Raw genomic sequence first — 14,496 nt, 5'->3', positions numbered from 1 at the left:
TGCTGAAGGTGATGGGGACCTTGGACCATGGGCGATAGATGGGGTTAGCGGTGGCGTCTTCTATAGTGACGGAGAGCACCCACCGTGCGGCGAGCTTCCGCTCTCTTCTACTCTCAGTGGAAGCGAGACCCTCAAAGATGGTGGCGATCACCTTGTCGTGGTCCTGAAAGGCATCGTTGTTGCCCCTAGGTGGTCAGTGACCTCCAGCTCCATCGTTGGCGTCGTCGTCGAGCCTCTTATCCTAGAACTACTTAGCCAAACCAATGTAGTCCTTCATCTTGTATTTGGCGTTCTTATGAAGAGGGCATGGGCCAGTCGAGGATCTTTTGGTACTGTTCATCATAGTTGTGCTTGGCGCGAGGTTGACTGACGGCGGCGATGATGTGGTCTGGCCGATGGCAGTGATTTTGGCCAGGCCTGGGTCCTCCTGTCTGATCACGGCCACTGTCGCGATGGTAGCTATGGTCGTCGGGGCGGCAGTCGCTGTGGCATCGGTCGTCGGGGTGGTCATCATAGCGGTGAGATGGGTGACGAGTGCCCGCATCCTCGTTGAAGCGCACCTCGGCTTCCTCAGCATCAGCGTACTGGTTGGCCATAGTGATCATCTCGTCGATGCCGGTGGGTGGCTTGCGGTTGAATTTGGAGCGAAGCTCATATGGTGGAGTCCTCGGATAAAGGCGGTGATGACCTCAGCTTCCGTGATGTTGGGAATAGAGTTCCTCATCTTGAAGAAACATCGGATGTAGCTGCGGAGGAGCTCAGATGGCTTTTGGTTGATGTGGCTGAGATCATGCTTGGTGCCGGGTCGAGTACACGTGGCCATATAGTTGTCGGTGAAGACTTTCTTCAGCTCTTCCTAGGATCCAATGGAGTCCAACGCAAGGCTGGTAAACCAGCTCATGGCGGGTGGCGTGAGCATGACTGGGAGATAATTCACCATGATGCTGGTGTCTCCTCTAGCAACGCGGACATTAGTGGCGTAAGCCTGCAGCCACTGTGTCGGGTTCATCCTTCCTTCGTAGGGCTCGACCCTAATGATCTTAAAACCACAGGGCCACCAAAGTGTTTGGAGTGCCCTTGTGAAAGCTGGAGGCCCCTCAGGGTTGTCAACATCGTCGTCTACAGCGTTGCGGTCAGGGATAGGCTCGAGGGCTGAGTCTGGGTTGTCGTACTCCTACTCGTACTCCTGGCGGCGACGCACTTCATCTTCATGGTGACCAAAGCGATGTTGCTCGATATGCCGTCGCGCATCTCGGAGGTTGCTGAGGTGCACTCGAGTGTCCTGTTCGACCTCCTGGTCATGTTGGCGATGGTGTTCAGGCGCGATGGCCCCCTGACTCTCCTTGGAGAGGTAGCGACTGGTCGGTGAAATGGCTTTGACTGGGGCGGCGATTGGATCTTGGCGCAACTGATCGGTGAATCATGCTCGTAGAGCATGAAGGTCACTGATCCTCGCGAATCTCATTGGCCTGACAGTGAGCCGCTTTAAGCATGGCGGCGACCTTGGCGAGCTCGGGAGTTTGAGGGAGACGAGCGATCTTATTAGCGGCTACTGCTAGATTGACGCTTGGAGTTTTGAAGATGTTGTGGCTGTCAACGCGGAGAAATTCTTTGTCGAGGTCACGGTGGAGCGGGAGCAGTCTTCCCTATGAATCGAGCTGATTATTCCTAGCAACCTCGGCCCTCGCAATGGCTGCCTCGTTTTCTCAGCGCTATGCGTGGTTAACGTTCTGGTTCTCCCGAGCAATGCACTCCTCCTTGGCTTCGCCATTCCGAGGAGGGTTGTCGACGCTGACATTGAAGATCGCACTACCCTGGAAGGGTGGAAGGAGGAGCTGCTCGAAGAAGGTTTCGGCGAGGGTCTCCATAGAGCCCTAAGACTTGGAGCTCGGAGTTTCCTCCGAGATGGTCTAGAGGGGCACCCTGGGGCACCGGCCTAAGTGTAGCATGTTGACGGCTGGCAGAAGCTGGACGACGACCTAGTCGGCGAATTTGCCCCCTCAGGGCGTGTTGGTAAGTGGCGGCGACGTTGGTGAACCCGAAGGGTAGGGCCATAACCCCTGTAGTTTCTCGAGCAGCCTTCAATAGATCTGGATCGAAGGGTGGTCGACGCTGAACCAGAGTGTCCAGAGCCGATTCGGCGATGGAGAGACAATCAGCGAGCTTTAGTCCAACCCGATCGATGGATTCGATCAGATCGTCGTTGTTGATCTGTCTCCTCTGGTAGCGAGGAAGCGAACGACGAGTTGTTGCTGAAGGAGACCTCGGAATCGACTCCGAGATAGGATCTGCAATCATAGATGCGGGGATGATCGGAGCAGAATTGACCTGCATCGGCTTAAGGAGCTCTCCGACTCCGTCAGTGTTGATGATCCAAGAGATCGATCCGACCGTGAAGATCTGGCCAGGCTACGGGAGGGACGAAGAGTCTGCGGACAAAGCCATCTTGTTCGATAAGGAAACAACACGCACACCCCTACCTGGCGCGTCAACTGTCGATAGAATATCGTCGGCAGTCCTCCAAGGGGTATCCCACGAAGGTAGATTGATCGGTAGAGGAGCGTGAGATCAAGAACAAGAAGGCAACAGAGACACACGAGTTAGATAGGTTCAGGCCATCAGTATGACGTAATACCCTACTCCTGTGGTCTGTTGGTTTGTATTAGCTATCGTATGATATTGCGTGAATTTGGAGGGGGTCTCTACCCGCCTTATATAGTCCGGGGAGCAGGGTTACAAGTCGGTTAGATCTGAGAGATAACCGAAAAGTAATAACTGATTACAAGAATCTTGGGATCATACATATCCTAACAGATCTCATAGTATCTTCAGGATATCTTCCTGGTATCTTATGGGAGGCGCCGAGCAGAGTCGTGCCCCCGCAAGGCTTCGTTTTGTGGGCTAGGCCACCTCTGGGGGCGCAACCCATGTGGTCTGCCATGGGTATCCGGGGTCGTACCCCCCACTGGCCCAGAGAATTGTCATTATCGGCCCCCTAGGGTTTTAGGCCCTGTTCAGATTACCTTAAAAGCCGGCTTCTTTGACTTCTTTTTTCCAGCCGGAACATGTGTTTTTCTCTCACAATAAATCAGCTTTGGCTTGTTTTTTCAGCCAAGTGAACGGTCTTGCACTCACACAGTCACTCTGACATGAGGTTCTATTAGGGCTCTTTGTAACCACTGGACTATAGACCCTTTTGCTAATGTGACAGTGAAGATAGAACAAAAGATTGAACCTATAAAATTCTTTAGGATTGTTAGGGGATGCAAGAAAACATAGAAATTTTGGAGAAAAACTAATATGAGGTTGGATCTCATGGAAACTTTACCTTGTGTCTAACTGTCTCCTCTCATCTGATCCCTATAATTTTTCTTGTGTTTCGTCTAAAGACTATATTACTCTGTGGAAAATTTCCTGCACATAGGTTCTTGCGGAATTACAAGTTTTGTGTAACTTCAATCGTGTGTTTTTCTATTTTTATGTTTGGAGAATCCTGCATTTGAAATGAGGCCTAAAATGCTGATGTCAAATGGGATTACTCAAATCAGTTTAGACTATCGTCTCAAGAAAAGAAAAGAAAGAAAAGAAAGACTTTTTTTTTTCTGAAAAAAGGGGGCAGGAGCACTGCCACTGCCAGCCTGCGAGTCTGCGATTTCTGAGGCCAAGCGGCACCTACCCCCGCCCGACTTCTGCAAACCTGCTCCATGCCTCCATCTGCGACTCGCGAGCTCACCCTTCCACACTACCTACCCCTCCTCTCTCCACCACCACACTACACACACCAAACACCCCCAACACACCCCGTCCACCAGGCCACCATTCACCTCCATCGCCAACAAATTCTTCTCAGCTTCTCACCTTGTGTCGCAACACCAATACGCACGTAGGAGCCTAGGAGGGAACCTCAAGCTTCAGTCGACCATGGCTCAGCAGCAAACAAATCCCGAGGAGGTACCACCGATCGATACAGCTGATTGATTGCACACCAAATCTCTTGCCTTCGACTGCCGCTGCGTCCCAATTGGGCTTGATCAGCTAACCTAAGGGGAGCATGGCCCCGTGCTCTGCTGGTGCAGGTGGTCCTCGGACAGGAGACCGGGGACGCGAGGGTGATCACTCTCAACCGCCCGCGCCAGCTCAACGGCATCTCGGACAGAGTGGTGTGGCTCCTTGCCTCGTTTCCTGGTTCTTGAAGTAGAAGTTTCTTGTGGTTCGATTGTGTGCGCGTGGTTTCTGCTTGTAGGTGTACCTCCTGGCGCAGTTCCTGGAGAAATGGGAGAAGGATGAGAACGTCAAATTAGTCATCTTTAAGGTGCGTACCTTCGATTATAAATATAATATGAAATGGTATTTTGCCAACATTCGGCGCTAGTAATTGTTGCCACAGCATATATGGTAGCACCATTGCATTAGCATATGGACACTTGTAGGCTAGTAGCTGCTATACTGCTCTAGGTAGGACGGTATGGACCAAGGTCAGTTTAGGTGTGCACTGTTAAAATTGTGAGAACCAAGAAAATTGTCTGTTCTTTACCATCTGCAACAATGAATATGCTACAGTGAAGAAAGTTTGTCACTTAAAATGTCTGACAATCTAATGTAATGTGCAACAATTTTGTTACCATCAAATATTTTGTTCAGCAAGTTGGCAAGGGCATCAACGTATTCAGTTGACGTGAGTGAGAGTGATCCATCTTGCTGTGAAAGAAGATTTGCTATTGATCTATTTTTATACATTCAGCAGTTGTCAGAAGTTCCGGGTAGACAAATGTTATCATGCTATGTACTGATGTTTGATTTTGAATAGGGAGCTGGACGTGCATTTTCTGCTGGTGGGGACCTAAAGATGTTTTATGAAGGGAAATCAAGTATGGACATTGCAGAACAATTGCATGGCATTGCCGTCAAATCATTTCAATTTCTTACTAGCTAAATTGATTTCTATTACCATGATGTGCATTTGTGTACAATAAATCATGTCACTTAGGATTGGAGCTACAAATACTGCTTTTGCAGATGATTCCTGCCTCGAGGTTGTGTATAGAATGTATTGGCTTTGCTACCACATTCATACGTACAAGAAAACAACGGTATATGATTGCCAGAGAACCATTCATCTTTCTGAAGAAAATAATGTACTGAAACTCTACTATCCTATGTTCGTGTAGATTGCTCTTGTTAATGGGCTTGTCATGGGTGGTGGTGCTGCTATGGTTGCACCACTAAAGTTTGCAGTTGTCACAGAGAAAACAGTATGTGCCAACAATACGCTTTTGAGGCTATATTATTTATAATCTAATTTACCTTAACTCTTGTACATGTATTATCTTCATTGCATTGCTCATGATAAAACCTGTACTCTTGTGCAGCTACATATGATCTTTTGTTATGTAAACAGTATATGAGCATTATTTTACCAAGTTTTTTAATATTGAAAGGTTATCCACTTGATTGCCTCTAAATGTGGTTCTGAATCCTTTTGGAGATTCTAACAGTGATCAGCTTATCTTCTCCTTCTCTCTTTGGTAGATCTTTGCTACTCCTGAGGCTAGTGTTGGATTGCACACAGATTGTAGCTTTTCCTACATCCATTCTCGGTTGCCTGGATATTTAGGTAATTATTATTTTATAAATTTTCATACATAAAAAAGTATGCATGACTTTATTGCAGAAATGTTATAATGAAAAAACTGGCAATTGCAAATCAAATGTAGAGTCCTGTTTTTTTTAAAATAAAAAAAATCAAATATTGGACTCTGTGACATATTTATGATGCATCTCATGCATCATGACGATTTGTCTTCTTTTGAGCTATCAGGCGAGTATCTGGCTTTAACTGGTGCTAGACTGAATGCGAAGGAAATGATTTCTGCTGGTCTTGCAACTCATTTTGTCAGTTCCGAAGTAAGACATTCAGCAGCTAGCATTTCTACTTCTATTTGTTTTTCTCACTAGTGTCCACTTGGTTGCATTTGCAACTGGAGACTTGGGAGTAGAGACTGTCAGACTGCTTGTTGATAGTGGTTGCCTGTAGTTTTACTAATCAAAGCACTTGTGATATTTATGGCAGAAATTGGAAGAACTTGAAAAACGTCTACTGGATTTGGACACAGGTGATGAGTCTGCAGTCCGAGCTGTTATTGAAGAATTTTCAACAGATGTTCAACCTGATGAAGATAGTATTTTGAACAAGTACTGAATTTGATGATTATTTAAGATAGAACTTGTTACACATATAAGATAATTATCCTGCATATACTGAAAATAAACTGAGATTGATATCTAAATCTTTCTTTGATAGGCTTTCAATTATCAACAAATGCTTCTCCGCGGAGACTGTTGAGGACATCATAAAAGCATTTGTAAGGATTCAACACTCATGCCATCCCACTTTATGCTGTGAGATTTTCATCAGTTTCTCATACTATTGGTGATAACTGATGTGTTAGCTACTGTTTATTCTACATTCTGTAATATGCCATGGTTCACTTGACCTTGAAGTTGGCATTTTTCTGCAAAACAGCAAAAGGGCTGCATACCTCAATCCTGATTTCAAACGAAAACCTGGTATAATTTGAAAGTGACTCGACGTATATTAATAAAACGAAACTAAAACCTGGTATAATGAGCTACCATTTTTTTTCCAGCACCTAAGATGCATTCATCCTTTGTTGTAGCATCAAACCATCTCTGTACCACTGTCCTTGTAACAAGGCAATTCTCTACTTTGCAGCGTATGTGTATCATTAATCAAAACACTTTAATTTTCGCTGCTGTAGGAATCAGAAGCGAACATAGATGGAAACCAATGGATAGCTCCAGTTCTGAAGGGTCTGAGAAGATCATCTCCAACTGCACTGAAGATCACCCTGAGTTCGGTACAATCTCTCACATTATTGTTAACCTAATGGAATTTAGCCTGTCAACCTCTGTTTTTGCTTGTCTAATGTGAAAACTACTGCAGCCCCCCCCCCCCCCCCCCCCCCCCCCCTCCATGACCACCTGCTTTATTGAAAACTACTATTTTATATTTATGTAATTATGCAGTACAGTGTCTACATGAGTTTTCGTTCCAGAAGTTAAGCTCTAGTTTCCTTGATGATTTAAAACTTTCAGATCAGAGAAGGTCGGAAACAGAGTTTGCCTGAATGTTTGACTAAGGAATTTAGGCTTACAATGAATATACTGCGTTCTGTTGTTAATGGGGATGTTTATGAGGTATGGAGGTCGTACTAATGAACTGCGGTTGCCTTAAAAATGAGTTTTGAACTTGGCCACTGACATTTTCAATTTGATTTTACGACAGGGCATTAGAGCTCTTAGCATTGATAAAGACAATGCCCCTAAGGTTCCTCTCTCTTTCTCCTTCCTTTCTGTAGCTCAATAATATATGTATATCGCTGCCATGCTCTCTCTCTCTCTCTCTTTAACTTCTCTATGTATGATGCCGCAGTGGAATCCCACTACCCTTGAGGAGGTGAAGAACGAGGACATTGACCGTGTGTTCCAGCCGTTCAGTTCGGAGCAGGAGCTTCAGGTCCCATCTGATGATTCCAACAGGTGGGCTGTGACTTGCCTCAAATCTCCGTCTCCCACATCACTCATGGATCCTACCTAGATAGCTGCGCATTTGACATCGACAACGTGCAGGTGGAGCGGCAAATATGAGAACACGGTCTATGGCAGAGCTTCCTCCTAGTGACTGATTCCAGTCTTTTGTATCGTGGCAGCAAAGACCGATATTCCTTCGTACCACGGCATTACGGAAAATTCAGTTTGCGGCACGAATGTACTTCGACGGCATTACGGAAAATTCAGTTTGCGGCACGAATGTATTTCGAGTGTTTGTGTAGAGGGACGTTCCAATGTATGAACTGTTGCAAAGATTGCACGATGCCACACGAAGCAATAAAAAGTATGATAAGTTTGATCTAACACCAAAGCAATTTATTGGTCACTCTTGTAATTTCGTTGGTCAGTAATGAAATTCGGCTTTGCCGTGGTGGGAAAAAAATATCGCCAATCAGAGGCTCGAACCCTTAAAGCTATATATACTAACTCTATCAGGAGTACTCCAACTCCAGGTAGTAGTTTCTCTTGTACTTTGTAGATGTCCTCTCAATCGGGGATGTCCTAACTGACATAATCTGTTTCACAGCAGCTAATTGGCGCTTGTCAAACTCCACCCCCACCTTCTTCAGTTGCTTTGCTACGGTTAGCAGATAAACAATCAGTTCCCTCTGATATTCTTGAGGCTTGAACCCAAGAAACTTGAACTGCTCCAAGCTGGTAGTCAGGCAAGATATACTTGCCAGCCTATCCTTGTGATCAGTGAAACGGGGCAAATCACTGCCATTGTCTGTTTCAGCAGCCTAGTACAGAAGGAAGGTGTGTTAGTGATAAACCACAAGATGAAACTTGAGATGATAAGGTTCTAATGTAAATAAGAAGGCTGGTGTTAGGTACCGAAAGAATGAATTTTTGTAGGTTAGGGCAGCTCTCAAGAAGCTTCAGCAGGAAAACAGGTTCTTGTTCACTTGAGAGATTCGAGCTCACTGATGGAATCCTCAAGTCTTGAAACATAACCGTCAACTTAGGATTTTTCTCATATTCATATGACAATACCTGCAATAATATCAAGACATCCAACATATGACATAAATTCATACTCACAAGTACTGTATGCTATAAACTACATATATGCTAGATTACTGTTTGTTGTGCCAGAATCCACATTGCTTAAAACTTTGAACTTTTACCATACCAATAAATCACAATGAAGCATGTTAGCTTACCTGCATCATGCATTTTGGCACCTATTTAGCATAAATAGATCATACTAAATTGCAACCAAGAAATTAGGAGATATAACTGTATTCTAAAGCTCAAGGTTAAATGCCCTGTCCTTCCTAGAAGCAAGTCTTTCAACAATATTTGTTCGCATGTTTACTTAATTTCACGATATAAACACTATGATTCACTGTGTTTTCCCAGAACCCCAGATAAGCACAAAACATAAGAAATGACGAACTAAAATGTTTGCCTCAAAGGCCCATTGTTGATGATGGCACATAAACACTAATCGCATGCTCCAGCCATTGTCTTGCAGTCCCTTGCTTCTTTTAAGTTTTAATGCTTTCTTTTCATATTGACATTGTTTAATCACATGAGTCATTAGCATTGTGCATTTTTTATGTAAAGGGCAGCTTTTTTATTAAACTGAAACATTTAGAGCATGATAAACAACTGACCAGATGAACTCTGGCACCACATCAATCCAAACAGCACTGACCTCAAGTTCCAAAGATCTTGCGAAAGCATGAGCCACCCTATTACATGTTCTTCTAACAGTCTAACATGGCAACCAAAAAGTGATCTCTCACAGAGCAATTGGCATTGTTAACCAGGTTAAGACAATCTCAGAGCACTTGATCTCTCAGGTGATTCTAGCAATTGATCTCTCACAGAGCATTTAAATGGGGGGGTTTTAAGCATTGATTCTACATTATAACAGTTCTAGCTAAGATAATTCCATGCAACCACGAAATTATGATATGTCAATCCTACTCTAAGACTCAAGATTGAATGCTCTGTCCTTCCTAATGCACATGTCTAGTTGATTTCAAGGTCTGAACTCTTATGAATTATGATTAATCTGAGCATCAGGTTGTGCTATAGAAGCACATGCTCATAAAACTTTACAAACGAAAATGTTGCCTACTGCCAACTTTTGCTTCTTCCTGATGTCATGCAATACATACCAAATTTATGCTTCCATCAAACACAATCATGAAGAGGGTTCTTGTTGATAGTGGCTACCCAAACATTGCACAGAACACAAACCAGCAAGCAAGTACTCGTAGCAGTTAAGTTAACGTACGATGCAAGAGATCGAGCTCACCTTCATGGCGTGGCCTCTGAGCGTGAGGCACTCCAGCTTCACGGCAGCATCCAGGAACGGCCGAACCCTGAATGACTCCATTGACTTCTTCATACTCTTTGATTTGGAGATGTGCAGGTACACCTTCCTGATCTCTGGCGCAGGAGCCAGCTCCAGACTCTTCGCCCTACTCCGCGTGTACAGCGTGAGCACCCTGAGCCCCGACGCTCTAATCACGGTCCCCCTCCAGCTTCAGCGTCGGCCTGAACACGAGGTTCTTCACGGAGGACGACTCCACCGTGCAGCCCTTGCCCGCGCCGTGCCCCGTGCAGTACTCCATCTCGAGCGTCTCGAGGCATGACGCGGAGGCGAGGATTTTGTTGATGTTATCCTGGTGGATGGCGACGCGGTGGAGCCTGAGCGTGCGGAGGCAGGGGCAGCTGACGTCGGACCACGGAGGCACGGCGCAGGTGTCGAGCGCGAGCAAGAGGAGGGATTTCACGGTGAGCACGTTCTTGGGCAACCGCGTGCGGCGGGTGAGGCGGAAGGAGAGCTCGGAGACGCCGTGCAGGGCGGCGTCTTCGATGATGGGGCGGAAAGACGAGGGCGGGATGGCGCGGTGCGGGGCGAGGGCGAGGCGGCAGATGAGGATCGGCGGGGTGATCCGCAGAGGGTCCGGGAAGTGGGGCTCGTGGAGGGTGAGCGATTCAACGCGTTCGAGGAGCCGGGAGACCTCGTTGCGGAAGTGGTGGGATACGGCGGCGAGCCTGGCGGCGGAGCGGGTCGGGAGGCAGTTGAGGATGCTGCGGAGGAGGTCCTCGGTGAGGTGGGAGAAGCGATCGGGGCCCTCCCCGGCCGAGGCCCCCACGTGACGGCGGCGGCGCTTGCGGGGGCGGCGTGGAGTCGGAGACGGAGACCGATGAAAAGGGTTATCCCATATATGTTTTCATATTTTTGTCCGGATTCGGATACGATTGATATCGACATCATAAATATGCGATTTGAGTATTCGGATACGGATATGGTATCGGATGTTGGATATCCGGACTCGGATACGGACAGATCTCAACCCCTCTAAACGGATTCGGTTTCGAATATGGTCGGAAAATATCTATACCGTTTTTATCCCTACCTCGAGGGGAGAAGGATTGGTGGGATGGATCCGGGGTCCGGCGTCTGGGGCGTTGCAAGTTGCGGGATTATTTATATATTTATCGATGTGAGTGATATAAAAAGTAAAAATGACCCCAAAGTTATGGGGTGGGGGATGCGGAGTATATATTGGCAACGAAACCAATCTGTATTGTCAAGGAAACCAAATCTGTCCTGTCCGGGGCCTTGTTTAGATCACCTCCAAATTCTAAGTTTTTTCACTCTCTCCATCACATTAATTTTTAGCCGCTTGCATAGAGTATTAAATGTAGGTAAAAAAATAACTAATGGCACAGTTTAGTTGGAAATTACGAGATGAATCTTTTAAGCTTAGTTGGTCCACGATTGGACAATATTTACTAAATAAGACGAAAGTGCTACTATTCATCAGTTTGAAATTTTTTGCAATCTAAACCTGGCCCGGCTCGAACATCAGCCTCAAAGTCCGAAACCAGTCCGCCAGGTGAGGCCTACTGGGCCTATTACGGATTAGAGCAAGTATTATAAGGCTGAGTCAGCCGGCTGAATTGAGGTCACCTATTAAAAAGGCATGATCTGGCAGAGAGAGAAAATGAGAGAGAAAACGGGCCGGCGCTCTACTCTTCGCCGGGCTGAATCTAACGACACAGCCCGCATCCAACCAGCTGCGGGCGAAAAGAAGGCGCTTCGTTCCCCACCGAACGATCCCGTGCGAACCCACTAGTCTCGCTCGACCGCGCGCACTACCGGCGGCGGCACTCTTGCGGCAGCAAGGAAGCGGACTAGCACTGACAGTAGGACGGGTACGCGACTCGTCGTTCTTCTACGGCGGCGTGAGGCCGCGGCGCAAGAGTACATAAAGCCGGGGAGCAGGATGAGTGGATGACGGGCTGCCAAGGCTCGCTCGGCTGCCGCCCACCGGCTGCTCCAGGTTCTAGCTGCTCTTCTTTCTTTCCTATTTTCTTTGGATGCTTCCTGTCAGCTCCATACCTGATGCCTGATGGATGGGCAAATAACCACAAGATTAGGGCTTCTCCAGTAGCAAGCCAAAAGCGACTCATGAGTCCCACCATGAATCGATTCATACCACTGCACTAATCGACTCAAAGAATGAGAGAGAAGAAGTCGACTCATATTCTTGCATCGGTTCATCGCGATTAAAAAAATCAGAATAGAGAGAGACACAGTATTTCGTTATGCTGTTCTCATGTTTGATCAAATGGCCACAAAGATATAGCCACAGCAGATGATGTGCACCTATAAAGTATCAAATAGTTAATTCTTTAAAAAAACATGCTAAACGCCGGCTTATCAGTCAGCCTACCATACGAGTGTTTCTTAGGATGGCTATAGCTGACACGGCAGGAGCATACAGCCCGCTGCTGGTTGGGTTATTAACCATACTCTTATGCCACTTGGGCCAGTAAGAGTCAAGTTTGTGCTAACCAGGGCCTGATCGTCCGAGCTGATCCTACAGAAGGAATTCACTTCCAGAAGCTCGAAATGTAGGCCGGTGTGTGTGTTTTTTTAATTACACAGTACAACACCCACAACGCGCACGCACACACCTATGAACACATATATATAAACCCTACCCCTATGAGCATCTTCGAATGACTGAGCCGACTAGATCTCGAGATTTCCAATGCTATGTAGTTTATATACCTATTAATTTCTATGGACACTACATATAGAAATCATAGTCCCAATAGACAGTTTATGTCCAATCACGTACATTCTCTCTCCATTCTCTACCAATCATATCCCTTCATGTCTTGGTTCTCGTGTAGACATATTTTCTAACTTAGACCCGGTTTCTATGATTTTTGTCATCTCGTAAATTTAATATAATTTATTACTGGCTAAACTAATAGATCTAGCAAGTTAACAGAGAAAATAGCAAATTTAAATTTTATCCTTTTTCAACAGTCTATTATAATAGCTTTCTAAATAGTTTTGTATTGGGAACCCAAACTATTTCTAACCAACCGAACCTTTTTTAATAGTTTTTTTTTTGTTTCTTACCACTTTCTCATTTAAAACCCTTTATTTTCTTAACTTAGTCGTATCATACGTCTAATTTACTTCGATCTCTATTGCCAATGCATATAATCACTACTATGATGAAATCATTTCGGGAAGCATTTTCTGCAAATCCTGCTCCTGGAATGCCACACTTATTACTAACCCTCATGCAACTCTATGGCAGAGACTAGAGGAAATTCCAATGACATCTGACTAGAGGTTTTTTGTTGGCGAGTATTTGCTTTCTAAAGAAAAGGAAGGTAACTGTGGCTAGTTATGCAACGCAAGTCCTGATACTCTACATGCATGGGTCTTCAAGTTTTTGTGAGAAAGAAGGCATACCTATGGGATTTATCTTATGATGACGTTGGGTGTTCGATGAACATGTGTGATCATGAAGAATGGCTAGGTCATGGAGTTGGCTGGATGCTGATTTTGTAATTTAAACTGGGTGTTACTAGAATGTTAATGTTTCACCAAACCCATATATTCCTTCTATTTGGTAAGACTTCATTTCCCTAGAACGGTATTGTTTCATGAAATCTCCAGTTTATCTTGTGCTTGTAAGTTTTTCCCAACATATGACAACAATCCAAACAGCTACCACAGGTTTTTGCCAAATTTTTGTGGCGGAGCAATCCAAGTTGCAGCCACACTGATTTTGCCTCACGTTAATTACCAACCAAACACTCTATTTTTACTATAGAATGTGGCTAGCCACAGGTGTGGTTTTACTTTAGAGAAATTCCAACAGCCTCTTTATATTTTTCCTAGTTGATAAGAATAGAGACTTTGATTAAAAAATACCCTCCAACAACCTTTTCTAATTAGATCTTCAAATATAGTCATCTTGTATTACAGATTTCTCGCTTGCCAAAGATAGAGAGCGGGGCTAGCTCTCTAGAGTGCGCATAAGGTATAGATAAACAGTTGGATGATGGAAAGATATAGAGAGAGCGATGTTCAAATAGCTCTCCAAATGATTATTTATAGAGTGAGTTTAAGAAAGACTCCAGAAGATGAACTTAGAACAACTCTAAGAGCCTTTTCATATCTTTCTTAATTGATAGAAATAGATATTATGGTGAAAAAAATATCCTCTAATAGTTTATTTAACTAGATCTTCAAATATAGTCATTCTCTCTTCCAGATTTTTAGCTAGTCAAAGATGAAGAGTGAGACCAGTTTTCTAGAGTACGAACAAAATATAGAGAAACCATTGGAGAGTTGAAAGATGTAGAGTTATATTTATTTAAATGTCTCTCCAAATGATGATTTAGAGAGTGACTTTAAGAAAAATTCTTGGAGATGTTCTTAAGTCTTAAGCATGGAAAATTGTAATGGACAACCAAACAACCTTTACTAATTATATAATAACCCGGCTTAATTTGGGTCGGTACTATTTTTCAATCAAAAATGAAAAATTCCCGGACCATGGTAGGAAGAAAAAGGTAATCAAC

The 14,496-nt window shown here is 44.9% G+C and overlaps 1 protein-coding gene and 1 pseudogene across 1 annotated transcript; one reads left to right on the top strand and one right to left on the bottom strand.

Annotated features, from left to right (window-relative positions):
* Positions 1-3,694: 3,694 nt before the first annotated feature.
* Positions 3,695-7,909, top strand: LOC136450461 (3-hydroxyisobutyryl-CoA hydrolase-like protein 5). The gene is made up of 15 exons (XM_066450903.1): positions 3,695-3,951; positions 4,077-4,160; positions 4,244-4,312; positions 4,808-4,868; positions 5,017-5,090; positions 5,169-5,252; positions 5,530-5,614; positions 5,819-5,904; positions 6,071-6,192; positions 6,302-6,362; positions 6,780-6,878; positions 7,117-7,218; positions 7,307-7,348; positions 7,454-7,560; positions 7,651-7,909. Exons 1-15 carry the CDS (start codon positions 3,922-3,924, stop codon positions 7,697-7,699), a joined length of 1,155 nt encoding a protein of 384 aa, XP_066307000.1. The 5' UTR covers positions 3,695-3,921; the 3' UTR covers positions 7,700-7,909.
* A 16-nt stretch (positions 7,910-7,925) lies between these two features.
* On the bottom strand, positions 7,926-10,793 carry LOC136455105 (FBD-associated F-box protein At4g10400-like; annotated as a pseudogene).
* Positions 10,794-14,496: the final 3,703 nt, after the last annotated feature.

The sequence above is a fragment of the Miscanthus floridulus genome, chromosome 5 (assembly GCF_019320115.1).
Source record: "Miscanthus floridulus cultivar M001 chromosome 5, ASM1932011v1, whole genome shotgun sequence".
Lineage (NCBI taxonomy): Eukaryota > Viridiplantae > Streptophyta > Magnoliopsida > Poales > Poaceae > Miscanthus > Miscanthus floridulus.
The sequence above is the reverse complement of the archived record's forward strand: the minus strand, read 5'-3'. Positions and strand labels throughout refer to the sequence as shown.